The 26673-nt window shown below is 46.4% G+C and overlaps 4 protein-coding genes across 4 annotated transcripts in view; 1 reads left to right on the forward strand and 3 right to left on the reverse strand.

Annotated features, from left to right (window-relative positions):
* Positions 1–324: 324 nt before the first annotated feature.
* On the reverse strand, positions 325–2380 carry LOC131293318 (angiotensin-converting enzyme-like). The gene is made up of 6 exons (XM_058321397.1): positions 2029–2380; positions 1744–1964; positions 1529–1671; positions 762–1466; positions 522–694; positions 325–464 (listed from the first exon to the last, which is right to left on the reverse strand). Exons 1-6 carry the CDS (start codon positions 2375–2377, stop codon positions 325–327), a joined length of 1731 nt encoding a protein of 576 aa, XP_058177380.1. The 5' UTR covers positions 2378–2380.
* A 1061-nt stretch (positions 2381–3441) lies between these two features.
* Positions 3442–5764, reverse strand: LOC131282353 (angiotensin-converting enzyme-like). Its single transcript, XM_058311790.1, has 6 exons — positions 5508–5764; positions 5051–5414; positions 4761–4981; positions 4514–4656; positions 3744–4451; positions 3442–3678 (listed from the first exon to the last, which is right to left on the reverse strand). The coding sequence occupies exons 1-6, from the start codon at positions 5754–5756 to the stop codon at positions 3462–3464; spliced, it is 1902 nt and encodes a 633-aa protein (XP_058167773.1). The 5' UTR covers positions 5757–5764; the 3' UTR covers positions 3442–3461.
* A 1307-nt stretch (positions 5765–7071) lies between these two features.
* LOC131293319 (centrosomal protein of 104 kDa) lies at positions 7072–11479 on the reverse strand. The gene is made up of 10 exons (XM_058321398.1): positions 11440–11479; positions 11148–11315; positions 10020–10472; positions 9304–9952; positions 8855–9235; positions 8306–8789; positions 7655–8235; positions 7443–7585; positions 7275–7376; positions 7072–7205 (listed from the first exon to the last, which is right to left on the reverse strand). The coding sequence occupies exons 1-10, from the start codon at positions 11477–11479 to the stop codon at positions 7072–7074; spliced, it is 3135 nt and encodes a 1044-aa protein (XP_058177381.1).
* Positions 11480–13570: 2091 nt separating this feature from the next.
* The window catches only part of LOC131295000 (aryl hydrocarbon receptor nuclear translocator homolog), a 198439-nt gene continuing 185336 nt past the window's right edge, over positions 13571–26673 (forward strand). Inside the window, exon 1 of the mRNA XM_058323059.1 lies at positions 13571–13738. The gene's annotated coding sequence lies outside the window, so the exon portion shown is untranslated. The remainder of the gene's footprint in view (positions 13739–26673) is intronic.

Here is a 26673-nt window from a genome sequence, read left to right on the forward strand (position 1 = left end):
ATCTTATTTCGATAAAAACGTGTAAATCGTCCGAAGAGACTTTCACGATTTGCAAACCCGGTTTTGAGATTTAACATCACAAACAGACAACATTCGTTTTCATAGATATGGTAGAAGAAATAAAAGAAGTATAAAGGTAATATCATCAGTCAAAAAACTAAATAAAACATGTAATATCATCATTAAAAAAACTATAACGAAACGACATTACCGATGTTGTATTCTGTTGTATTTTTACTCAAAAATTTAATAAGTTAAAAAATTAAAATAAGAATAGTTATATAATCAGAAAATAAAATGTGTGCAAACCATTCAATTACCGTTTCATTGAAAAATATTGGTAGAATTTTCCTGAATGTTGATGCTAGAGATCGCTCCAGTGTTATTACCGCCATCAGAGTACGTTGCCCAGAGCGGCTGCTCGGCTCGCAAGGAAGATCCTTCTCTGGTTTGAGTAACACATTCTACAGAGGAAGAATTTTATCAGGAACTCATGTAACTGTGCTAAAGTAAAAACTTACTCTCTGAATCTGTCCAGCCAACGTGAACTCCCAAACGTGTGTTCTCCTCTAGCAGCCATTTATACAACGGATCGTAATATTCCAACAGGGCATCTGCACTCATTTTCCGCTCACCGGTGAGTATTTCCATGGCGTCCGGCCACGGTTTTGAGGATCCTAGGGCGAGCATTTCTCTGAAAAATGAACAAAATAGAATAGAGTCACAACATTTCAATGCTGTTTGTATTGATCCGAATATACTTTAATTTGTTTCCAGCAGCGGTACTTTGATAAATATCGCAGTTGTTCAGTGTCTTCTCCGGGTCTCCCTTTACATACTCTCCCGCCAACGAACAAGCAGCCCGATGAAACTGGAACTGAATGATGTACGACACGAAATAGCGAAGATATTCCACATCAGCCGAAACGTGATACTTGGCCGCTGGATCGAAGTCCTCTTCCGTGCGCACAACCGGTGGCTCGATGCCAGAGTATTGCGAACGAAGCTGCCAGAATCTACAGTTGTACTCCGTCGGTTTGATCTCACCCCGAAAGACACCCCAACGATATTTGTCGACCGTGTAGGCGAACGGTATGAACACAAGTTTCGTTAATGCAGAGCGGTAGTACTGGTTAATCTTGGCCTGTTCGTCGTCATCGTAGTGCTTCAGGAGGCCTACTTTCTTCAAGTGCTTCGGTGTGGACACCGATAGGGCGATAACGTCCCCGACAGCTTCGTGAAAGCCTGGGTTTGCACCCTGACGATACTTGACCGGCTGATGTTGGTACTGCAGGAAATATTGAGTGTGGCCGAGCTCGTGGTGAGCAACAAACAGCTGATCCATCGTCACACGGGTGCATTGTTTAATGCGTACGTCATCGGTCTTGTAGGAATTCCATGCAAAGGGAGTACAGATATTTTGTACATCGGTGGGCTTTTCCAGAATGCTCTTCTCCCAAAAAACTCTAAAATAAACAAAGAATAAATGAAAGTTTATTGGTCACACATCACAGCGCATAAATATTACGGTGGCAGCCTTGTCATGTTCAGAGAAGCGAAAAAGTCATCTCCCATCTGGAACATTTTCAGCGGAGTGTATCCCTGGCGGATCATCTCGTCGGTAACGTCGAAAAGTTGTTTGTGTGGGTATGGGGTTGTAAAGTCTGCTATCTTAAATTAAACAAACGAGATACGAATTCACCACAAATCTTAGCTCCTCGAAATTCTTCTGGTATTACATACATTGTCCCATGTCTGGGCCCACAGATCGCCGAGCAGATGCATTGGAATCGGACCGGTAGGGGAGACCACCTTGTCGCCATAGTTTTGTCCCAGCTTGTAACGAACGTACGCATGTAGCTGCTCATAGAGTGGTCTAATTTGACTCATAATTTCGTCAACTTGCTGCTCGATAGTACTATCCTCATACTCACTCAGCCATACTTCAGCACCGGAAGTAAAATCTAATTTAAAACGGAAGTAAGTTTTAGCAATATGGACGTGGTCCTCGCCGACTTTCCGACTTACTGTTCAGCAGAGCGGCCTTCATATTCAATTCGACATACTTCTCAAACGGTTTGCGTGCCGTTGTCCCTACCTCATTATACCATTTTTCCCAGTAATACTTTAGCTCCTCTGGGTCCCGATTGTTAGCAAAGATTTCCGTCAGCTCGGGTTCGAGCGAAATGTCACACTTAGATTGGTTGTCATAATGACACAGCTGGATATTCGCAAAGCTACTAGTCATGAAGATTATCGCATAATTCAAAACAAAATGCTCGTCGTCTGGTAGCACGACATAGTCCAATTCCGAAAGCTTACGAATACGGCGCTTCAAATCATCACTCTCCAAACGATCTGTTATAATCTGCCGCATCTCCTGAGCTGTTGACTGGAAAAGAAATGCATACAATTCAATGGAAGTTTCGATACCTTAACTACCCGCAGTACCTTAACAATTTCCTTAAACTCCTCTGTAGCATTGATTAAGGCCGTGAAATTTTCTTCGTTGTCGTACGCCATTTCCCAACTCAAAGTTTTGTACAGTGCTAGTGCCTGCTCATATCGCTTTTCCTTCGTTTCAAGTGATAGCCGAATATGGTTTTCATAGGCTGTTATGTTTCCTTCATCATGTGAGCCCTGATAAACTGGATCAGTTGAGACTCCTACACACATTACGATTAACAACAAGATTGATAATGCATAATGCAATCTCTACAACTTGTTCAAGATTGCTCCAGTGCTGATCCTTATGCCCAGACCCCCCATCACTGACTGAGCTCGGAAGAGAAGTGGCAAGAGTTCCTTTAAACTCAATTTGAAATGACTTTGCGAACTAATGACTAATACGAATAGTTTACACGATCGTGCAGCTCTTTCCCTACATTATCACATAAGTTGGTCGATAAGGGTTCTCAGAAAATTTAATTTGTTGTCATGTTTTGAAAATAATGATCTTAAAACCAATAGGTGTTGATAAGATCAGGGGTTAGTTTTGCATATAACCTTACAACACGTCAGCATTATGAATAGCATTCCAGTATGAAGTAGTTCTCGGTATTTGCTCTATTTTCATTGTACAGAGTTTCTGTATTGTATTGTTTAACGGGTTTAAATAGAATAACTTTCTAGCTCATAGCACCAGCTTACTGTACTAGACAACTCATTGAGCTGATTTGTTATAACCAACTACAACAGTTGTCAATAACTATAAAACAGAAGGTTGAAGGTTTTTTTTTTAAATCAAGAACACAAATATGATAAACGATTAGATAAAATTATTCAAACTTTATTGGCATCCTTTTACGTTATCGAAATGCACATGCGCAAAACAGTCTATAAAATAACAATTTAAAGTCAACAAGCACTTTCTTCGCGTTTTAACAACAAATGAGAAACCTTTTATGGTATAAAATCGATAGTTTTTGAAACACATTCTGGAAAATAAAAATTTGCATCAATCAATCATGTGACTTCAATAGAAAAGACGAAATCGAAATCTTACTCTCTGAATCGGTCCAGCCAACGTGAGCTCCAACTCGTGTGTTCTCCGCCAGCAGCCATTTATACAATGGATCGAAATATTCCAGGAAAGCATCCGCGCTCATTTTCCGCTCACCGGTGAGGATTTCCATCGCGTCTGGCCACGGTTTCGACGATCCAAGGGCAAGCATTTCCCTGAAAAATGCACAATACTCAATGTAATCGCATAATACATGCGTTTTATCTTAATCAAAACATACTTTAATTTGTTTCCAGCAGCGGTGCTTTGGTAAATGTCGCAGTTGTTCAGGGTCTTCTCCGGGTCTCCCTTTACGTACTCTCCCGCCAACGAACAAGCAGCCCGATGAAACTGGAACTGAATGATGTAGGACACGAAATAGCGAAGATATTCCACATCTGCCGACACGTGGTACTTGGCCGGGGCATCAAAGTCCTCTTCCGTGCGCACAACCGGTGGCTCGATGCCGGAGTATTGGGAACGCAGCTGCCAGAATCTACAGTTGTACTCTTTCGGTTTGATCTCGCCCCGGAACACTCCCCAACGATATTTGTCCAACGTGTAGGCGAACGGTAGGAATACTAGCTTCGTTACTCCAGAGCGGTAGTACTGGTTAATCTTGACCTGTTCGTCCTCCTCGTAGTCCTTCAGGAGGCCTACTTTCTTCAAGTGCTTCGGTGTGGACACCGATAGTGATAGAACATCCCCGACGGCCTCATGAAAGCCTGGGTTTGCACCACGGCGATACTCGACCGGCTGATGTTGGTACTGTAGGTAATATTGGATATGGCCCAACTCGTGGTGAACGACGAAAAACTGATCCATCGTCACACGGGTGCATTGTTTAATGCGCACGTCATCGATCGAGAAGAAATCCCATGCACTGGCATGACAAACTAAATCCCGTCCATCGGTTGGCTTTTCCAAAATGCTCTTCTCCCAAAAGGATCTATCAAAAATAAAGAATAAATGAAAATTCTTTCGTCAAATAGCATAGAGCAGTAACATTACTGTGGGAGCCTTGTCATGTTGAGAGAAACGAAAAAGTCATCTCCCATCTGGAACATTTTCAGCGGAGTGTATCCCTGGCGGATCATCTCGTCAGTCACATCAAGCAGTTTTTTCTCCGGGAATGGGGTTGTAAAGTCAGCGATCTGAAATGAAGTTTGGAAAAAAAATTATCCCAAAAATGGCACGCCTTAAATAAAACTATAACTATAATAACTTAAATAAAACTATAAAAAACAGTTTTACATACATGATCCCATGTCTGGGCCCACAGATTGCCAAGCAAATGCATTGGAATCGGACCGGTAGGGGAGACCACCTTATCGCCATACTTTTGCCTCAGCTTGTAACGAACGTACGCGTGTAGCTGCTCGTAGAGTGGTCTTATTTGATTGATAACATCATCGACCTGCTGCTCGAAAGTGGTATCGTCGTACTCCTTCAGCCAAGCGTCAGCACCTGAGGTTAAGTCTACGATGAACCGAAAGTTAGTTTAATATTCCGTATCTCGTTCTCTTCCCTTCAACCGCTTCGACTCACTATTAAGCAGCGCAGCTTCTCTGTTCAATTCAACGTACTTCTGGAACGATTCTCGCGCCGGTGCCCCCGCACTATTGTACCACTGCACCCAGTAATACTTCAACTCCTCCGGGTTCCGGTTGCTGGCGAAGATTTCCGTCAGCTCCGGTTCGAGCGAAATGTTGCAATTTGTTGATTCACCGTACGGACACAGTTTTACCTTCGCGTAGTTCGACTCCATGCTGGCAATCGAACCAAGCAGCTCGCGGAACTTTTCCTCCGGCAGGGCGGCATAGTTGAGCTTCGCGAGCTTCTTAACACGACGCTTCAAATCTTCACTCTCCAACCGATCGATTGCGATCTGTTGCAGCTCCTGGGCGATCGTCTGCGGCGTAGAAAATGTCACAAAATGGTATCACTTGAAAAGTCCCCGCAAAATGGAACCTCCACCATTACGAAATGCAGCGAAGAAACGTACCTTTGCCACCTGGGCGAACTCGGAAGCGGCTGCTGTTTTCTTGACCAAATTGGCCTCCGTTAAGTTTGAACCGTATTCCCAAGCTGCCAGGGTTTGGTGTGCTTTCGCTTGCTGATAACGTTGCTCGATCGCCGCTAGCGATAGACGTACTTCTTCCTCGTAGGATGCGGCGGAGCCGTCCTCGGTCGAGCGTCGGTAGACTGGACCGGCTATAATGGCTGCCGCACAAAGTAGTACGGCCAGCCACATAATGGGAACCCTCACCCGAGCGATCATATTCAATTTTTCTATACGCGTGAAATTTTTACTATTTAAACAGTTGTTGGAAAGAATTCGGCAAGGGTTTTATTCGACATCAATTTAAATATGTACGTACCGCGTAAGCCAAGTAATTATCTTTCACATTGAATCTTCACCCGGTTCTGTTATCAGTAGCACTTTCCCTTAGAACGATACACTTCTCCGGAGCGCTTGTCCTCGCCCTACTACTACCACTCATCGACTGAAGTCGGTCGATCAGTTGCAAGCCCCGCAATCGTATTCAATTTCGTATGACCTTTTGAACCTTTGAAACAGATTTATAGGGTAGTGGGGAGCTCTAGCGATTTCGGATTTCGAAACAAAAAATCTCCGGCTATTGAATGTTTGCATTAAATCTTTATTTTATTTGTGACAATTTTTCAAAGGACGGGAAATAAGTTTACTTGATCCGAATACTTCTGGAGCTGGACATTACGTTTGTTTTGCTGTTCAGTGTGCTGTTTTAATTCATCGCCGCAGCAGCACTACTGTGAGATCAAAATGTTTGATTGATTAGTGTCAATTACCTGCGTCGGGTTTTCGCTTTCTCTTCTTTATTTAAAAAATCTAAACAACAAAATTATGCTACCCATAAAATAGTTAATAAACATGCAAATAGTAGTCCATCGTTGCTAGCAGTGGTTCGCCATGGCAGCCGGTTCAACCTGTTGTTTTCGTGTCCTCGGGCAGCCGCCCAAGGGACGACCAGAATCCCTGAACTCGGCTGTGGCTTTTCACTCGATTGGTTTTATCGTATCAATAATATACTTTATTGCCCCCATTTGCGTCGTACTTTGCTTACGTCGGTGTGTGGAGGAAATTGGCTGCCCACGGGAGATGGCATATGCAGTTAGCGCCCTGGCGAATAGAGAAGTCTTCTACGTTACAGCTGTGGCCCTGTGTTTATGCCTCTCCGCCGCCTTCGGGCGAAGAGGCTTGTGTGCATGCTGCGAAAATTAGCAATGTTTTGTTTGTTTGTTTCTTACGCTTCTTGCGCTGTACAAATCAGTTTTTGATTATCGAATCATACATTAAGAATGTTTTGCTATCGTTTAGAATAGTTCTGTTAGTCGTAATTGGCCTTCGTGTTTACGTCCGTTAAACCGCCAGAATTTCCAAATTTATGTTTAAAAAGCATCAGCTTTTTACGCTTTTATCTCGCTGCTTGCATTAAATTTCTACCTAAAACGTGTGCTTGAAGTGTATTTGATCGGAATGTAGGGAAAAATCTGAGTTTCACTCATGTCTCCACCGGTGGTCGCGACTACGCCGGCACTCGACGCCGAATATTGCCAAGGCATCCGGCACGGCTCAGGAGATGCCGCTTCCAGCCACCATCCAGCGGTAGCAGCACATCGTCATGACACAGGGGACATCTGGCCGCACCCGTTGTAAATTCTGTTTGTAAAGTAGAGAACTTTGTTATTTCGATCACTATCCAATATGGTGACGCCCCATAACCGTTACCTCGACAAAAGTCTTCCATAAGATGGTACTCGTACAGATCCTTATGCACCGACTCGGTACACCGTTCGCATGACAAATAGCTAGTTTTGGCTTCACATTCGTCTGAAAATTGTTTTTTGAAAGATATTTCAATGAAGGAGTCGTAAAGAGACGGTCGGTTGAACTTACGAATCAAATGACCAGAGAGGGCAGCGACCTCAAGAATTTGGCTACACTGTGGACATTTGGTCAGCACGGGACAAGCTTTCCAGTAGTGCTTATCGAGCTGCGTAGGATCACCGTGGCAAATCCAGTCGCAAAATGGGCATCGGCTGGAGATTTGGAAACGATAGAATTTCACTATTGGATACCAGTCTCTTACATTTTTCTTTCTTACTTACATTTCATTCTCGATACCATCGAACGAGTCCGAGTTGGAGCTCTTCCGCGAGCCGGCTCCATTCTCGGGGGCTACCACTCCCGGTAGGAACCCGATCGTACTGTCGTACATGTTTGTTTTCGATTGGGATAACTTCTGACGACTCCGGTCGAGAGTGCCGGAACCCGCATCCTTCCCGTTGCAGTGACCACTGCTGCTGCCGTCCAGTTTATCGTAATACGATCCCGAACCGTCTCGATGGCCATCGTCACCGGACGAACCGATCCCCGTAGACGCCCACTGGCCGTGGTGACCGATGGCGTGCCCACTTTTGCTCTTGATGATCCCTGCCGTAGTCGCGTCCAGTCGGCGCACCGGGCTCGAGTTGGTATCCTGCAATTTCATGGAACTGAAACTAGACTGCCAACCGGGGGTCTGATTATCAGAGAAACTGACGATCGTGCGTCCATCGTAGCGCAGGTTCTTGTTGCGTATCTCCACCGGGGGTGAGCTCTTCGAGCTGCTGGACATCGGTGGTGAGCAGATGCCGGCGAACGATGCCGGACCGCAGAACTGTTTGTTTTCCAACATTTCCTTCTTGCGCTACAACCAAATGGGGATAAAGCTAGACGTTAGGTCGGATGGAAGCGTTCGAGATGTTTTCTTCTGTTACCTGAAGATCGATCTTATCAAACTCAGCAAACAGCTGGCGGTAGAGTAGATTCCGGCGCGTTATATCATCATCCGGAGGAAGCTGCTTACGCACCAAGCGCGGGTTAACCTTGTACACCAAGAGTAGCACCCTTTCGGCCACCTTGCGTACCGATTCGGCCGGATGGTGTATTCCGGAGCAGCCAGCTTCCGAAAGTGTTCGACAGGCAAGTCCACTCTGTTTGTCGTTCGATATACCTTGGCTGAGTACCAGCTGCTCGAGCATTTGCATCCGACTTAGTGCTAACCGAGGATGCGTTCCGTTGCCAACTGGACGCGATAGGGCCGGAGCAATGAGGTGCTGTTCTCGTACCTCAGGGCAGGCTGCGATGCTGAGGATCGTATGCTGCGCCAGTGTGTGTACCCGAGCCGAAGGATCACCACTCTTGGAAAGCAGCTCCGGTAGTAGACGATCAACTGATCGTGCAACTTCGCTTGGTGCGACGCTAAGGAAAAAGTATCGTATTAGTCATCGTAGTAAGCATTTCGATCTTCTCGATGAACAGCATACCGATTTGGAACAAACTCCATGAACAAACTTCGCACCGTTTCTGTCGCTTGGCTGAACACGGAGAATACCGCATCGCGAACTCCACGATGGAGCAAAAGGGTAGCTCCACGACAGATCTTATTGGGCCCGGCCTGGGCCGCCTGGGCCTGAGGTTCCGGTTCGATCTCCTGCTTTAGTATTCTCCGTAGCCGTATCAGACCTTCCTCGCGATCGGTGAACTGTCGCGAGTAGATCAACTCCACCAGTTCCATGCCGAAGATCAGTATCGGTAATGCCGCCTGGCGACGTTCACGATCGTTCAGCTTACAGCGAATCTTCCCCCCGTCCTGCTCGATCATTGCCGTCCCTTGACACTCACGAAGGAAATCATTTGCGTGGCTTCTGCAACGAAAAACATACGTATGATGGTGATCCTTCCAAAAAGTAACATCGCTGCCAGCGGCTCTTACCCGAGAGTGGGAATCGCACGTTCATCGTAATCTTCGTAACTATTCCTCGGAGCACTTTTGTTGCGTCTCCTTAGCGAACCCGTGTTCGTGGGGGACCTCATCGGACTGCGACCTTTGTGACTCATCAGAGGCGATTGCTGAACCTCGTCCGGGCGCGTTAGACTCTGCTGCGAGGAACGTCCTTCCGGTTTTACCGTGCAACTGCTGGCGCTCGAGGCTGCCGATGCGGTCGTGTTTGTCGAAGTGCTCGTGGTAGAATCGGTCGCATCCGACGGCAACTTCGATCCGTCCTGCGTTACCTGCGTGTGTAAGTGATGCGCGTGTGGTAGCGTCGAGTCCGACGAGAGTGCACTGGCCACATCTTGCAGGCTAGGCGGTGAAGGCAACGTTGGCTTAGATGCGTACAGCTCCGAGCAGGAGTCGTTACTTGTGATGCTCTTGTCACTCTGGAGCAACAGCTCGACCCGTAGCTGATCGAACACGGCCTTGCGATACATTTCGATCTGCTCCTTCCGGAGCCGGGCGGTGGTAAAGTCTTCCGCCTGGACTGCCTGCCGTTTCGCCAGTGCGTACCGTCCAAGACGTTCACCGGCCGTCCTTAAGGCGCCCATGCAGAGCTTTAGCTTTCGGGCATACTCGAAGCGTTCATCTGGAAGAGTAATTAGGCAAAGGAATTAACAGAGTTCCTTCATAGCCTTCCCTTTAGTTCATCTTACCCTGCACTGCCTGGATCTTGAGTATCTCCATCCTTCGCACCACCTCACAAATACTCTCCTCCACGTACATCGAGTACGACAGATCGTCACAGGCGGATGCGAGCGAGCCGTTCAGGGCGTCGATGTTCGGTGGCACAGCGTTCATCAATGACGACACGTTCCCCTGCATCGATGCCAGCTCGTCCGCCGTCAATTCCTCGCCCAGAATGTTAATGGCCAGCAGAGCCACCTGGTTGTCCTTGTTGAACTCATTCGGATGGGCTGGCCCTAGCCGTAGCTTAAGGTGGGAGCCTACTTTTGGGGCGACGGTCACGCTCTGCAGCTCCCGGGACGTAAAGTTTGTGCTGGCATTGTCCGACAGGGCCACGAATCCCATGTACTCGAAGCTCTGGCTGGAAGGGGTACTCGGGGCACTCTTGCTGGAGTAGTGTATCCATAGTTCAATGCGTTCGGCTAAGCAAATGGTAAGAGAAACAGGAAAACTTGAAAGTAATCCGCATCGAACATGGAGGAATGTTTATTCGTTGTCAAAGGGTACGATTAATTGCATAAAACTTAGCCAACGTTTGATCAATTTTTATGACTCACACACGTTGCGTATGAGCTAACTTCGGAAACCCCGGTAGGAAAATCAATAAACAGAATTTCAAACGACATAAACCATGCCAAAGGGTACAACGATGAGACGGCAATTTATTCAGCCTCCCGTATATCGTTTTCCACTCTATTTGTCAATTTGATAATGTTTTATTTTTTTTGCTCCTATTTCGCAAAACAAAAAAAACAATTTCTTCTGTCAACCGGAAACAACCGGCATTATACCTCGCACACAAACACACTGTAAATCCGGCTATAAACACCATTTAAATAGCCACGTGTTTCGCTCGAGCGTTGGATCCCAGCCGTTTGCTTCCGTTTATACTCTCCTTGGGGTTTTCCGACTTTCTCTCTCGTATCCGTGGTCGTTGGGGAAAACAACAACATTCCCGGAATGCGCTTCCTTTGAATGACTACATCGTCTGCACTGTTCATTTCATGTGCGTTCATGCGACGTGGCTAATGAACAACGGGGTTTTCCTTCCATTCGAATTTTCCATCCCCAGTTTTTCCTAGCTCGGTGATACTTACGAATGTAATACTGATGCGCTAGGACCTGTATCCGTACGATACGGGCTGGATTGAAGAACCGCAGGACGATCTCTTTGGGGCTGACCGAACTGTCCGCGTTCGATCGCCAACCGTGGACTGTCGGATTGTGGCTGTTTAGTTCGCTGGCCGGAAAGTCCGTGTCTTCGTCTACCGAACAAGGAAAACACAACCGTTATGATCCGTCCTTAGGGGCGAAAAACTATCAAACCCAAATGATAGCCATCGTCCGACGGTCAGACTAATCGAAGTTGATCCAATTTTAATGCCCTACCTGAAGCAAACACGACTTTGAAAGGAATTTTACGAGCCATACTGTGTGCAACTCTGGCCCTCGGGTCGAAAACTCGCTTGGCGAAGAAAACTTTTTTTCACTACTCTCCCTCGCAGCTAGTCGAACATTCGACGGACGAGGGTGAAACAACTTGTAGGAAAATTAGTTTTTGCAAGTTTAATTTAGCAGCGTTATATAATCTTCTTCAGGAGAAGGGGTTTTCACTCGTCCGGAACATGATACTGCAGTCAATGCGCTCGATGATAACGAGTGAGCCTTTTCTGCATATCGGAGCTCATATCCATGGTTGGGCTTTTCTTGACCCTTGAAGTATTTACTCTCACCCCATTCCGAGCATCATTACTCTGCTTTTTGTACACATTTTTTCACACAGAACTGGACACGATTAAAAATTAGGCTCTATACCATTCACTCACACGCCAAAATCTTGTGTTGTTCAACATATTAATTTGATTTTCTTCATTCGCTGCCAGCAAAAAGTAGACACGTTGTCTACCTGCACAATTGACGGCCGAAAGAAAGGATAAACTTTTCCATCCCGATAAGCAGTGGGCATTTGATTAGGAACTGTAACAACCAATCCTCACAATCACCGTAAAAAACAACTTCAAAGGCAACTTATTCTCTGCAAAAGCTCGCTTATCTGGTTAACCGGTATCCTTATCGATTGAGGAATGAAAAACGTTTGGTGCCAGCAATGCTTGTGTGACTGCACACACTTTGCGATATGATGTGGATGTGGATGATGGTGGCGATGAGTTTTACAGATTGGTCCTCGCTGAACAGAGGCCACGGTGGATCTGCCCGTGCTGGAAAATGGTGGAAATGAACCGGGAAAGAAAATCGTCTCCCCGTCATGCGCACCAAGCACGTTGGCCCCGACGGTCAACTGTCACGTTTCAAACCATTCATGCTGCATATGGCACAGCCAGTGGGAAACACATGGTACAACTGATGTTTTTTCAAATGCATTCGAAAAAGGAAATAAATTTATAACTTGTTACAAATACGTTGCCACGTGCTAGCAGAAGTAAAATACAGCAACAATCCACTAGTGCAACGAATGCAGATGCTCCGAATAACACCCCTTCCCAACATAGAACGACCGGCTTCTTTCTCCTCATAGCTTCCTATCAGTAACTGCATGGCATCACCCAAGAGAAGAACTTTTTAAAAAAAATCTAGTTGAAAAAGAAATGTTATTGAACATTCAATGGAAACAACACGTGTTTAACCGTTATGGTGAATTTTAAACAACATTCGGCACAGGGAATACATTTGAGAGCGCTATAAATATCTATATCAAAAGTATGTCTAATGAGTTTATTAGTAAAAATGAGTAGAACAAAATTTGGTACAAAACAAAAATTCAAAATCTCTGTATATTGTCCGTATATCATGACCGTTCAGCTCAACCATACACTGTAAACAAAGTTGACCGATCGCTCTAGATAGGTTTTCCAATGGCGCACGATTTTTCGCTATCCATTTAAAAAATTATACTGGAGAATGATGAAATATAATTTGACGTCGCTTGGTCTAGCACAAATATTCTTGCAGAACCACAAACTTTTCAAAATTCTTCATCGTACCCAACGAAATCCTGAAAAGTTCAATTTTTCTGTATTAGACAACCTTCTCTTGAGCCTTGGTTGAGAGAGCGAACTGTCAGACACAATCCAAAATGGCGAAAAACTTAAGGCTCGCCCACACGACGCCGTTTGTGGTGCATTTTAGACGCTTACGCTGTAAATACATAACTAGTTGCGTTAAATTCAATGGGTTTGTTAAGGTTTCTAGTAGAGCTTTGTTTTCTCCCCACGATAATACCGAGAATTTCTGTATACCTACTTTCTGATGGAAAAAAATCACGTTAATAAATCTAAATCATAGAATTTTTATGCACCACATACTCAGTCTGACCGCAGCTTAAGTTTCGTAACAAATCTGTAAACAAACGCACATTCGTGCTATTTCTTTCGCTCCCTTCGAAACGCTGCTGCCGTAGCCGTGGTGAGTGAAAGAGACATCTACACCCACCTTGGCACAGTCCAGTCGGTCCTGCTTCGGAGTGGCACCTCTAGTTCGTGCACGGTGGGAAAATCGATAGTGCCGCGAAAGGTGGTGTGTGCAGGGTTTTTCGTGAAAAACAGTGATTTCCCGTGTGCAGCGTGCCCCAAAACTGTGTCATAAACGTGCACCGAATCGAGTGTCGCGTGTGCATTGGCGTTTTCGCACCAGCGTATGTCGACAATAGCGCAACCGTACCAACCACCAGGTAAGCCATGGTGGCATAAGCCACCATCACCGCCTATTACAGCGGGACCACCTCACATCGTCCTCTCCCACCCGCCCGATTGTGAACGCCGTTCGTACTCGTGACTCCGCGCCGTTGCCTCACTCCCTTCCTCCACCTCGTAGAGATTGTGAAGGCTTGAAAGGCTTCTCATTCAACACAAAGCGAAGAATTTAACATCCTCCGTGGAAAAACAATCTGTGTGCGATTAGTTACTGGCGTGGAAATGATTTGTTGTGCCGCTAAAAATAAAATGGCCATGTGTGATAGTGCGGTGCATGCGTACGGTGACAACAGCTCTGGAGACGTGGTTTTTTTTGCTTCCCCGAGCCGTGACTCCGCGCTGAATCAAACAGGCAAGGTCACCTCCACGACGGCACCAGGCAAATTCGTCTCCAGCCAAAAATGCCTCGGGCCACATGATCCAAATGACCACTTCCAAAGCATTCGGTTTCAGGGAAAGAATCTCCATTCCATTCAACCGTCAAGAAACGGAGGCCGAACAGCATCAGTGGTTACTGCCTGGCTTTGTTATGTAAACAAGCGTGAGTTCAGGGGACCGTGGAGCATAATTATCTGCCCGACGATGTGTGGATGTGACTCTCTTTCTCCGAAGAAACCCGTGGCCAAGTGTGCGTGTGTGTGTGTATGCACGAAAGAAGATGATGTTGATTTGAAATGACAACAAAGCGCATCCATCTGGAACAAGAACAAGACTGCACTCACCTCGTCGGGGATTCCACTTTCCTGTTTCAGCTGTGTTGTCATTTTTTTTTGTTCCGTTCTGAAAAACGTCACTTGCATTGTTTTTGTGCCATTCCCTTTCGTTATCGTTCGTTCCGGTATTGCTTTTTGTCCCTCGAAGAAAACACCACAGCTTGCTTCGATTATTTGCTTTAAATCCGGGTTCTCGGATGGACGATTTCTGAGGAAAGCGCTCCGATTGCGTAAAGATCGTCCAAGATCGCGCGTCTGCTGGCGAACGAAAACAAAGCACCCATATGTTTGTGTGTGTCCTGTGTGTGCGAGTGGGAAGGCCACAAACTCGCTCCATTAGGGAACACCATGCTGCAGCATCAACATGTGGTTGGGCAGGCGATCCGTCGCGACCACTGAGATGAAGGAGCGAGCGAATATGCTGCTCGAATCGACAGACAGATCCCGCCGTCGTCGTCGGAGTCTGCGCCGCTGAAACTGATCATTACGATCGCTTTCAAAGGGCCGAGAGGCGCAAAAGTTGCTGCTTAGATTGCTCCACCTATTATGGACCCCCGCCGTTGTGGCGGAACAAGGGAGAGGCGGGCAGCTGACCCGAATTAAACGTCGGGCGAAAGTGTATCGCTCGCTGCTCGTTAGCGAACCGGGCTACGGCGTATAAGCTGCGTATAAAAGGGTGCCTCGTGGACGACTTTGTTGTAGCCCAGGCGAAGAGGTCAGTCGCTCGCGGATTATGGAGAGCCGTTCGTTTTGAGGGGTCTCCCCCCCTCCCCCCGGGATGGGGGAGTGGTTGGAGCAAAGCAACGGCAATGAAACTCCAGCATCGCGGAGGAGGACGGGGAGGAAGGATTAAGAAAGGGTTTGCTGGATGGCCCGGACCGACGGACTTTGGGAGTGAGACCGTCGATTCTTCCACCCCGGGAATGTCGACCCCAGGGTTCGCAGGGTGAATAACGCTTGTGTGTGTGTGTGTGTGAACCACCCCGAGGTCCGCAAAAGCCAGACTCGTCGGCCTACCCAAATACCAGCGGAAAAGGGACGGCCACCGACCAAAAGTGGAAATGACAGAGACGAGAAACGAAATCAAGTCACGATTTTCTGTGGCCCCGACGGTGCTCTCTTCCGAGCCTTTTGGCGCTATCAGGCGCGCACGACGGAGAAGGGGGTTGGTGGGAGATTGTATGCTTTCAATGGCACTTGGGCGCACCGTCGATGATGCTGAGGGAACTGCGCATAGGGAAGCATAAGAAGGAATGAAAAATCCAACTCCATCCCGGTGTTGTTGGGGTGTTTTGGTGCAGCGGAAGGTTGAGGGCACCCTGGGGTAGGACGCAAAGTTTCATCACCTTTTCGAGCCCCACATAAACATACAAACACACACGCAGGCGATCGCAAGTACGGAAGGGTTTTCTTACCTTAGAAGAACTCGACCACCGACAGTCGTAAGCATAATGCTTCGATCCGCTACAAGCCAATCGCAGCCAATACTAACGCAATCCACGACAACATGCAGCGATATAACCGGGTGGAGTGTGGCCTGAAACCCGGAGCTTGAAAAATTTGGCGCCACTGGTCGCTTCCGATAAGCTGGACGCTAATCTACTCCGTTGGAACACGGCACGACATCGGTTCACAGGGTTCCGGCGTCGCGCGTCACCTTAGATTGAGTTAAACATTTGTAACTACCCCAAAACCCGGACCATTGTCACCCTCGTTCGCGGGTTCGTTGACGCACCGCAAAACCGGCTGGTCTGGTGAAGATAAAGCAAAAGGGTGTCTAACTAACACCGAAAGAGGGGATCTTTCGCGAGCGGTCGATGGTCGGTCATACCATGGTGGCTATCTACAAATAGTACAAAGCCATTGAAGATAATTTTTATTTTATTTTTAAAATCTTTACTACCGCTCATACGGCGCACCGGCGGGTAGGGAAACCTGGTTCCGGTGCTGCTGGTCGCGGGAAGCTATTAAACTTTTATTTGCCTTCTGTGCCTTTGGACCGAATGTTTCTAAACTGCCCCACCCCCTCATCCCCATCGTGGGATGTCCCCCGACCCCCCCGGGAGGGCCACCGTTTTGCTAGCGCTTATTGCTCATTGTTCGATAGCGAATGCAAAGTTATTCAGCAAAACCCTAGCACACGCGGTCGCTAAGGTCGACGTCGTCCGCACCGGGACCCTTTTTATGGCCTTAAAAAAACACAGGCCAGCCCGTGGACCGCCGCAAATCGGTCCGGCTACGGCATCATTTAAGTTTTGTCTCGCAAACGATGCACATTATTGCGGCCATCACCACCACCATCATCATCATCGTCGTCGTCATTGTCGTCGTTTTCCATCATCATATTCATTCGAGCGGGATCGCGGGAGGTGGAGGGAGATGGGGGGAGGGGTGCCTACAAAGTAGGCGCTCCCGATGCACTCGGCCATCGGTGTTGCTTAGTTCAGCAAGGTGGCAAACACCCATCGAGGTCTATTTTTATCAACACACAATTCTAAATCGCAGCAAAGTGTCCGCCGCGCTAGAGAACAGTGGAACCGGGAAAAGCCAGCCGACCCCCGGAACGATGGGGCGTTCATAATTTGCTGGCCATCGATTTTGAATGGAAATCATTTGAGGAAACATGTCGCACGAGCCCAGCGGGGTGGGCGGCCTGGTTTTTGGTCGGGTGTTAATACTTTTAATGATCATTTGCGCACAGTGGGTCAGCATGCTTGGTGCGCACTGCACTTTGGGTGGATCCGGAACGAATGGCGTTGTCGTTTAATGGCGTTACGGCAAAATTTCCCGATCGTTTGCAAATATATTTTTTTATTTTTAACCTGTTTGGTTGATTACTTTCAATACGATACGACCGCTCACTTGTTACAACTGTTTTAAGTCAATTTTAATAATGCCATTCTAAGCATGTATCCTCTTACCTCTAAGGGTTTTAGTTTGTTCCTTGAAGAATGAATACCTCTTCGTGATATTAAAATTTTGACAAAACATTTGTTCCTGCTTTGGAGACACCAACAATTATCCTCTCTTGAACAAAATGCCCTACTCAAAGAAATCATTTCTGAGTAAAAGAATATCGATGCTTCAATTCAATAATGCAAAATTAAGTAGCAACGGTTTTTTTCTATTAATGCAACTTGTGTGCGGTTCAACTCTCCTATATTTTAAATCTAAACTCACTTTAAAAACCGTGTATAACAGTGTATGAAGTAGCCAGGATGTCTTGTATATAAAGTAAAAAAAGGCTTAATCACATGTATTAAATATAGGACAGTTTCAACCAAACGCCGTCTTTAAATATTCTGTGTTTAACATGTTTTCACATTTGAAAATAATAAAATATTTTTGTTTATTATTACTCTGGTCGATGAGGCTTTGCTTGAACAAACAGGATCTTTCTAATAAGGTACTAACTTGCATCCCTCATTTGTTATGAGAAATGTTATATGTTTATAAAATTATGGATACAGCTATGGTTTAGTGACGCACGGATATGTTTTGAGCCAACCCAAAATTCTGCTATCTAAAATGATAACGAAAAAATCATATTAAAACCAGAGCTATGAAATTCCTCACGACGAAAACTACAACAAAAAAGCCATATTCAGTCATGCCATACTGATCGCTATCTCCCAGACCAATCTGTTGACGTTGGAATGAGGCTCGCGATAATCCAAGATTTACCGTGCTGTAACTGGTAATAAATAAAATAGAAAAAGAAACGAGAGGACCAACTGTTCCTTTCCCCGGAATGGCAGGACACTTTTTCAAATTAAAAACTATATCACGGTGGTCGAGTGCGAAGAGCGCCTAGGTGAGCCATGATGGTGGCCCACGTTCGGCCACCGAGCTCCTCGCGCGTACCTTCTGTTCCATTAGCGGTTTTATGTATGGTGACCTGTACTGTTGTCTGATAGAAGCTTCTGTTTGCTTCTTTTTTTTTTTTTTTTGCTCGACCGTATGGTTCTGCCCCGCTTCGACGCGAGGAGGCACGTATTTTTGACCAACTAATTCATTTCTTACCTAATTTATTAGCATATATGCACCCTTCGGGCGCGAAAAGCAAAGAACGGCCCAGTCCCGCGCTCCGGTTCGGACCCGGCCGTACCTTCCCCATACAACCTCCTCGCCATGGGTTCCGGTCAACTTCAATTTGTTAATTAATCCTAATTTTATGAACTTTTATTATTCTGGCCGGCATATTTTTCGATGGTGGCATCTCAATTCCGGCTGATACTACCTGGTCGGTTCGGCGCGGGACGGGGACGTTTCTGGTTTTTATTTGTTTGAGCATATGTGTCTTTTTGGCCTGCCATTAGCACGTGTGCATTTAGTTTTGGGAGTCGGTTTTTTTTATTCCTCTCGGTGTCAGGATCAAAAATATGTCCTTGGGCTTTTTTTTTATTTTGTGCTGTTGACAGTTGTGAGCAAATAAGTTGAAAATTATGTTTCTGCGTTTGTTTCGTTTGCTTTGTTTATGATAAGACCTCATGGAGGTTGACTTTGTGTTTCTTAGGTACAATTAGAATAAATACAGAATTGCGTGGTTATATTTGTCCTTAAAACTTTAATATTTATGCAAGTTTTTGAAAAGGCTTTTGTAAAGTGGATGGAACAGGAAGCTTTAAAAGAAAATAATCGATGCCGTATTACAGGTTGGAGCGTTCTGTTCACCTCATGGTCTCTTCCTCAGCTGGTTCTACAAGCAAAAAAAAATTGAAATTACATTTTTATGACTCAAAAAAGGCGCCGGATTAAAACGCTACCTTTTCCCCCTGCAGGGTAGATTACTTGGGGAACACCACTAACATCATCCCCTTGAAAAAAAAAAACAAATATATATGCTCCCTATAGCGTCAAAGTAGTTCGAGAGCGGTCTAAAAACCCGAGGGAACGAGAGGTCGGTTCCGACCGGGCTATTGCTTTCCCTGTCGGCGATAAACAAGGGCAGCAATAAATTAAAAAAGTGTCAGCTTCGGTCGGTTATCAAAGTAATTGATCTCTCGATACTGCCCGGCACACACTATTCCACGGGCGCTGGCCATCCCCCTGGCCATCTTCTTCCCCCGTCGGTTCGGGTGCTGCTTTTCGGGGGTAGTTTTAGTTCCTCTTTCCCCCCCGCACACATACACACACTCACACCCGCTATCCGGTGGGTTTTTGAAACATATTTTTTTTTGTTTCTTTTTCAATTCGACGGTGAGGTCCGGCTGTGGTCCCATCTCACCTGCTCCACAGGCACGCCCCAGTGTTCGTGTGGCCTGCGAAACTGTCGCATGGTGGTTTTGTGGTGCAAGCAAGGATATACATGATATGCAACGTCCCCTGCGCCAAAGGGTTATGATAAGCTCTGTCCATTCGACGTTTTCTTAACCCTTTCTATTATCCTGCACGCCGATCCACCCGGGGTAGACGTTTTCGGGTAGCAGACCTCTCACCTCGGCCTAAAGCTGGCCCCACGTTGCACGTCCGTTAATTTCCTTTTCTCGCTCCTTAAGCAAGTGTGTGCCTTCAAGTGCATGCTTGATGTTTTATTATTTACGAGCCCACGATGGGGAGTGGCAAGTGGTTGGCCTCCTTTTTTTAAATTTATCTCACACCGTGCGCCTGGGACGGTCCGAAACTGTGCAAAGCATGCACAGTGGATGTGGCGTAAACTAAACACGGCCATCGACCAATTGCCAAACTTTGGGGTGCCCGATCGGGTGGCGTAATCGGTTTTCGATAAGCGAAAGATCGGCCACGTGTCGGTTCCGCTTCTAGTCCCCTCGGTGGGTTTGTGATGATATATTAAAATTGAAAAATGTACACCCGTTAATGGGTGGTGTACCGAGAGGGAGGGGTGCCGGTCTGTGGGGAGGCTAAAGTCATGCACCAACCATGGGACTATTTTTTTGCCCGTTGTAACGTTACTAGTTATTTATGAGCTTGTTAAACACAATTTTTATGATGGTATTATCGATGCTCAGGGGCTTTTTTTCTTCTTTTTTTCAATTTACACCAACCATAGTTCGTATTACATTTTAAAAACAGTGCTAAAGGTGATAATAGCCTATCAATGTAAAGCATTCCCATGGGCATTGCGCGGCTTTTAGAGAAAAAACAAAAATTGGAACAACATTTAAAAAATGACCCTCCATATGTTGCGGTCTGCTGTTAAGTAGCACCTTCTATTGAATATTCAGCGGAAACATGGATATTTTTCATACGAAAGCTGCATAACAATTTCTATCGCGATTTCGCAATCGAGAATGCACCACCAACTCGGCTCGATCTTTAATTAAGATATTAAATTTAATGCCATTCGCAGCGCGACATGCTTGGTGGCAAAAATGTAGCAGAAAAACGTGAATTAAAAGAAAAATATGCTTTCCCACCGTCCCCACCCCCCCCGCGGACTCCCCGCCGCTTATCAGCTTCCCCGTCGTCGAGACTGGACCACGAATGGCGCATAAGGGTTATCCGGACGCGTAGTAATGATAAATAATGAAGCAGTTATCGAGTCCAACGGTCGGACGATATATCGGTGTGTCTCTTCCAGGGGGAGAAAGAGTAATGCGGTTGGGAGTGATGTGTGTGTGTGTGTTGGTTTTTTTTCATTTGTCTTTCTTTTGGTGCTCTCTTTCTCCCGAACCGTGACCGAGCGGTTTGCGCCGCGAATGTATTAAATAATAATTATAAATTATGGAACGGTGCGAATAAAAAATGAGCTATAAAACCCGACATCCCTGTGCCCTCCCGAGCCAGGATCGGAGAGATGTTTGCACAAGAGACAAACTCGGCTTTTCACCGTTTCCTTCGCCGGCACTTGGTCGCGTTGAAGAAGAAAGTGAAGGCCCCCATCCCGAGAAAGGATGAAAAAAGGGCTGAAAAATTCACTAAACGTTTCATTACGCACATTCTTTCCATATTTCATCGCCGGCCGCTGAAGGTGCCTAAGGTGCGGGAGAAGGCTTGGGGCACCGAAGGGGGGCACTGAAATGATAAGAACCAGCCGCCCGGACTGTGGCCGCTTGCCCGCGAGATGGTGGCGAAGAGTGTGTTAACGAAAAATAATAAAAAAAGGCAAATGGCGTACGCATATTGGAAGAAATGAATTCTTACCCAAGGGAGAAGTTCGGTGGGATTATGCCGAGTAGGCCTACGACTGGGTGGAGAGGAAAAGGGAAATTGGTATGTTCGTGTTAATGTGCCAGCAACGGAGCCCCGGCGGAAGGTGACGATGATGAAATATGTTTCGATCGCGTTGTTTTACAAAAAAAAGGAAAACAAAACAAAAAACACGTAAAACACGATTGGGAAGAATATCGTATTTTGTGTGAACGATCCTCCCTATCTTTGATCGTTCGATTATCCACAGGATATGCAGAAAGAGGTCCGACAATTAGAACACTTATGCTTTTGAGGCAATAATCGAACATTGTACGGGTTTTTAATAAGTATAGCTGATTCACGTTTTTTACTTGTTTCAAAAGTTAAAACCAGTTCTTGATAGTCTCGTGTTTTTCTGTTCTACCGTCATATCAGCGGTCTGAAGTCCAGAACGATGCCGAACAGGATTAAAATGTAGACCAAATCATCCCAAAAAGAAGAAAAGATCAAGAAGATTATGAATTAATTTTTCTTATGCATTGCATCTTGGAGTAGTTTAATAAAATTTCTTTTATTTTTTTTTTGAAAAAAAAAGATTTTCCCATTAAATGCGTAAACATGACATTTCAAATATTCAGTTTTAGCATAGGCTAATATCACTTGATAGCAATTGGCAAAACGTGGTTTACATTAGTTTATTATTTTTATAATTCAAATTGTGAATTTGAAAAAAAAACATATCTATGAAGATAAGACCCAATTCTAGTCATCGCTTGTATTTTTAGCCAAAGGAAATGAAAAAAAAAATCATTAAAATGGCCTAAACATAATTTCTTTGCATCAAGATTAAATATTTATCACGAAGTGTATAAATATAAAAATCTTGTAACACTCGTACCAAGTTCAACAACAAAGAATTCCCGAGGAAATAAATATTCGCAGGGAAAAAACACTACGCACATAAAACAAACTGAAATGATTTAACGATCCCATTATTATTTTAATTTTGGAATCTCGATATATAAACAATTTTGCAGCTATGAGTTTTGTCCAAACTAATAGATTTTTCGTTTTTCTAATGACCGTATTCCTCGTCCACTTTATTTTATGTTTTTATTTATTAGATACAAATAAATATAGTAATATTTTGTGTGGTTAAATAATCATTGACAGCACAATAAAAATTACGTTATTGTATGCTCTATAACAAACAATTTCACATGGATTTTTTCGCTCCTTGATCAATAAATCTACAATTTAAGAAAAGTTCATCCTTGACAATTAGCACTAACGTATTTTTTTTATTTAAATATAAATTTTCAACATAACTCAAGTTAATTTATAATTAAAAGGATTTCGGTATTTTATATCCAACGTCAACTCAAGGCCTCTCTCGAAAAAATGTGCAACAGTGTGCAACATAAAAATACATCGTTGGCGTCGTATGTGCACAAACATTTTTGCCTCATCATCAATTGCATGCCTTCATTATCAGTGCAGGATGCCGGTTCCGACCACGCGTGCAACCATAACCAGCTGATCGGCGCAGAAAATCGCAACTAGTGGCGTTGCCATGCCGCGTGCCCGAGTTTCGTGCCGGCGAGACTTCAATCCCCATTCGGCCCCCCCCCCCCGTGCCCCGCGGAACCACACACTTCATGGCCGGGTCGGGGGCGTCGTGTACGTGTCTTTTTCATTGTCCAACAATCCGCCGATCGTTTTTGTCCGGTTTACCTCCGTTCCGTTCGCTGCTTTCCACTTGGGCCCGTTTCCATGAGTTCCGGAGTTTCCGGCGGATGGCGGCGGCTCCTAAACACGGACACAACACTCGTCCACTCGTCCACTTCGTTGGTCGTGTTCGGGTGGGTCAAGCAGCGAGGCACATTCATTCACCAGTTCGTCAGGATTTGCGGCATGCACTCTCGCTTTCACTGTTGCACGTCAAGCGGTGTCTGCGGAAAATCCTACTTCAGACGGGTGGAAGGACGAGTCATTTTCCATCCGTTGTCCATCCCGGTACAGCGTTTGTTTGTTTTGGAGAACATGGTGGCGAAAACGAGGGACGAAAGTGGTGACAAAAAATCGGCAGTATTTTAAAGTTGATAAATGTCTCTTGCCCGCTTCACGGAAGAACCGGATCGAACCGTGTTCATTTGACGTCTGATAGCCTCTTCACACGCTTCCGCTAACTAATGACAGCCGAGGGTTTCGGAAGGGGACACGTGTGGCGTGTCCGACAAGGTTCGCTGTCTGTGCCAGAGAACGTCCGCACCTCACCTTGCCTCGTTTACCGTGAGTGTATGTGTCGTCCATGTCACTGGTTCAAGTGGATCCCAAAAGCGTTGTGAATGAATTGGCACGAACTTCACCCGATAGTCCCCCCTCCCGCCGCTCGTGGGGGCGAATGTAAAAGCTAGCCGGCCGGCCGGCCGGCTAGTTGGCGGAAAAAGTCCTCGATTTAATCCCTTCTCGAGCTCGGGATCGAATTCGGGGCGGCACGGGCACGTAGCACTACGGCGCTCTTCTGCTCTGGTTGATGAAAGAACTCCGACCTTGAACCACATACTCGCCGCCCAGACACCGAGGAGGTCCACGAACAACCGGGGAGCGGGGGTCGGCGGGCTCAGGGTGATGACATGATTGGCCTGTTCCGTGCCGAACGTGCGCCATCGTGGCGTTTTGTTGTGGACAGTTTCGCGGGGAGGGTGGACCATTGACATGCCACACATCCCTGCCTTTGCCGACGTCCCAGAAGTCCCGAGAAACGGTGGAAGTTTGTCCGGACGAATGCCTGTGTGTGTGTGTGTGTTCTTTCCCCGGGTCCATGTGTACGTGGGCACGTGCGTCGGGAAATCGGTGCAGAAAAAAGCCACTCCCTTTTCCGCTTCCTTCAGCCAGGTCTGGTATTCTTATGGTTCCTCAAGCCCGAGGTTGCGAGTTCCTGTTCAGAAATTTAATGAAATCGATGAAGAATCGCTCCAGAACTCCTCGATCCTGTTGCAAAAAGGAAGGTTTCCGTGGGAGGTAAGAAAACATACTCCTTCACGCTGGGCCGTGCCGAACGCTGCGTGCTTCTTTCTGGTGGTCTAATTCGTGTTCTGCATATACTAAACGCATATGCGACGGTACGACGGTTTCTTAGTGGATCAGAGACCATTGACCGGCGGTATTCCGGACCGAAGGGGGAGTTCCTTTTCCCCCAAACCCCCAAATGTGAAGTGGATCGTCCCGAATGCGTGAACTGGATCGACAAATATACAAGGCTCGTCTCAAGGACAAACAAAAAGCCATCAACAACCATCAGGTACCTGGCTGAGTCAATCGTATCCTTGACCGAACCCAAACCGGGCGCCTCTCCCACTACCTGCAAGTGACTATCCTCGACCAACGGTTCGGAGTGACTCCGACTCCGAATCCAATCCACCACCCTCACGCCCGTCTGGACTGAAAAAGTATAATGCATGCTGCCGCACATATTAACTAAGAAAAGCTAAGCAAGTCCACGTACACCGTCGGACCGAACTCCTCCCCCGCCCGCCATACGGGTGTGGCGGGGTGTGCGCGTTTTTTGCTTCTCCATGTTGGCCCGGGTCGTGGCCAGTTTGGCGCGTGAAAACCACCACCGGCGCCGCACGCCACCACGCGAGACCCATTCGGCACGTTCGGCAAGGTTAGACGTGCGAGCGCCGGGGAAACCCCGAACGCCCTGCCGGTGTCCTGTCTGGGTCCGTTCACCGATCGGTGACGACACACAAGCCAGCCAGACTCAGACTCGGGGAGGTCGCGCAACCCCGGGAGAGGACACGAACACTGTCGATATGATGACGGTTGCATCCTAATTTTTGTTATAATTCCAATCATGCGCCACGTCGCCATTGGAGCCAGAGCATCGGTCCACGGGACACGTTTGTGGCTCGGATGTTGGGGTTTCGACCCGGACCAGCCGGAGGTGTGTCTCGGGTGCAGGGTTCGCGTTTTTCCTTTTTCGTTCCGCAGGCCAGGAAATGCAGACGAGCACGAAGAACTTCGAAACGGTCTACGTGTAATTATCGGTTGATCGGTTGTACACGTGCCTGACATGTTTCGGGCATCTTGTTTTCTGGTCGGTTCAAAACCGGGGAAAAAAGGGCGCAGAAGGATGGGTTTGTGCTGCTGTTTCGGCAATGAACCTGAAATTCACGAACTCTAGTCCCGGACGGACGGGAAGTGAGGAGCTCTGGAGAAGGAATAATCAGGACTTTGGGTTTTGCCCGAGACGTGTATCAGCTGATAGTTTTGAGAACTTACTTTGGCCGCAACATTTCAAGAGTTGCAAGCATGATTGACGCAGAATCAACGGGACTAAAAACTGTCCCAACTTAGAGTATTGTCCTTCTTTTCTTGAACTCTATATTTACAACGAGTTTTCTCTATACTTTTGCTTACATAAAGTCTTATTGGATGTACATAAATTGAATTTTATTGCTTCGCAGTAGACCACCTTAGTATCTGGAGGTACCTCACGATATAGGAAGCGATACCTCCGAAGAATCCATCAACTGCACTCGGTCCGTTCCTGGGGGCTTCGCCTTTTGGAAGAAAGGATGTTCCTCCTTCCGTTGTATGGAACAAACGGTATTTTTTTTGCTTTCTCTTTTTGAAGTTACGAGATATGAAGCGCGGCTCAAGCTGGCAAGGGTGGGCTGTCGGAAGTTTTACGTCCCAGTCGTATAACACGTGAGAGGTATACCGTGCACCGCGTGGTTTGCATACTAATGGACCTAATCTAATCAACCTGCGTTCCCGTTCCTCGGTGTGCTGGGTGGGGAAATCGTACTCTCTTTCTCGAACTCCCACCCACCACCCTGCCTCCCTCATGGGGAGTGCAGTAAGAGCTTCCAAGTTCTACATGGACAGACTCCGTTGAATGACTCCGGTTCCGGTGTGGTGCGGTGATCATGGGCACAGGTCATGCGCATTCCACCGGATAGGTAAAACGGAGGCAACCAGCATCAGTAGCATCATCATCGTTGTCGTTGGACCGAAAGCGTTGCTCCATGGGATTCACCCATTTCCGCCAGCTGCTGAAACGTCCAATATGTTGGAGCATTTGTTGCCTTCCTCCTACG

This window comes from Anopheles ziemanni, chromosome 2 (genome assembly GCF_943734765.1).
Source record: "Anopheles ziemanni chromosome 2, idAnoZiCoDA_A2_x.2, whole genome shotgun sequence".
Classification (NCBI taxonomy): domain Eukaryota; kingdom Metazoa; phylum Arthropoda; class Insecta; order Diptera; family Culicidae; genus Anopheles; species Anopheles ziemanni.

Bases quoted from the DNA above. Each gene is read 5' to 3' on its own strand.
- LOC131293319 (XM_058321398.1), bottom strand. From the start codon at position 11,479: ATGGCTCGTAAAATTCCTTTCAAAGTCGTGTTTGCTTCAG. The intron at 10,473-11,147 runs GTAAGTATCACC...CCATTTGCTTAG, and splicing joins AGCGCATCAGTATTACATTC to CCGAACGCATTGAACTATGG. The intron at 8,236-8,305 runs GTAACAGAAGAA...ATTTGGTTGTAG, and splicing joins TTGATAAGATCGATCTTCAG to CGCAAGAAGGAAATGTTGGA.
- LOC131293318 (XM_058321397.1), bottom strand. From the start codon at position 2,377: ATGCGGCAGATTATAACAGATCGTTTGGAGAGTGATGATTTGAAGCGC. The intron at 1,467-1,528 runs GTAATATTTATG...TGTTTATTTTAG, and splicing joins AACATGACAAGGCTGCCACC to AGTTTTTTGGGAGAAGAGCA. The intron at 695-761 runs GTATATTCGGAT...TTCATTTTTCAG, and splicing joins GCTGCTGGAAACAAATTAAA to AGAAATGCTCGCCCTAGGAT.
- LOC131282353 (XM_058311790.1), bottom strand. From the start codon at position 5,756: ATGTGGCTGGCCGTACTACTTTGTGCGGCAGCCATTATAGCCGGTCCA. The intron at 4,982-5,050 runs GTGAGTCGAAGC...GGTTCATCGTAG, and splicing joins AGAAGCTGCGCTGCTTAATA to ACTTAACCTCAGGTGCTGAC. The intron at 3,679-3,743 runs GTATGTTTTGAT...TGCATTTTTCAG, and splicing joins GCTGCTGGAAACAAATTAAA to GGAAATGCTTGCCCTTGGAT.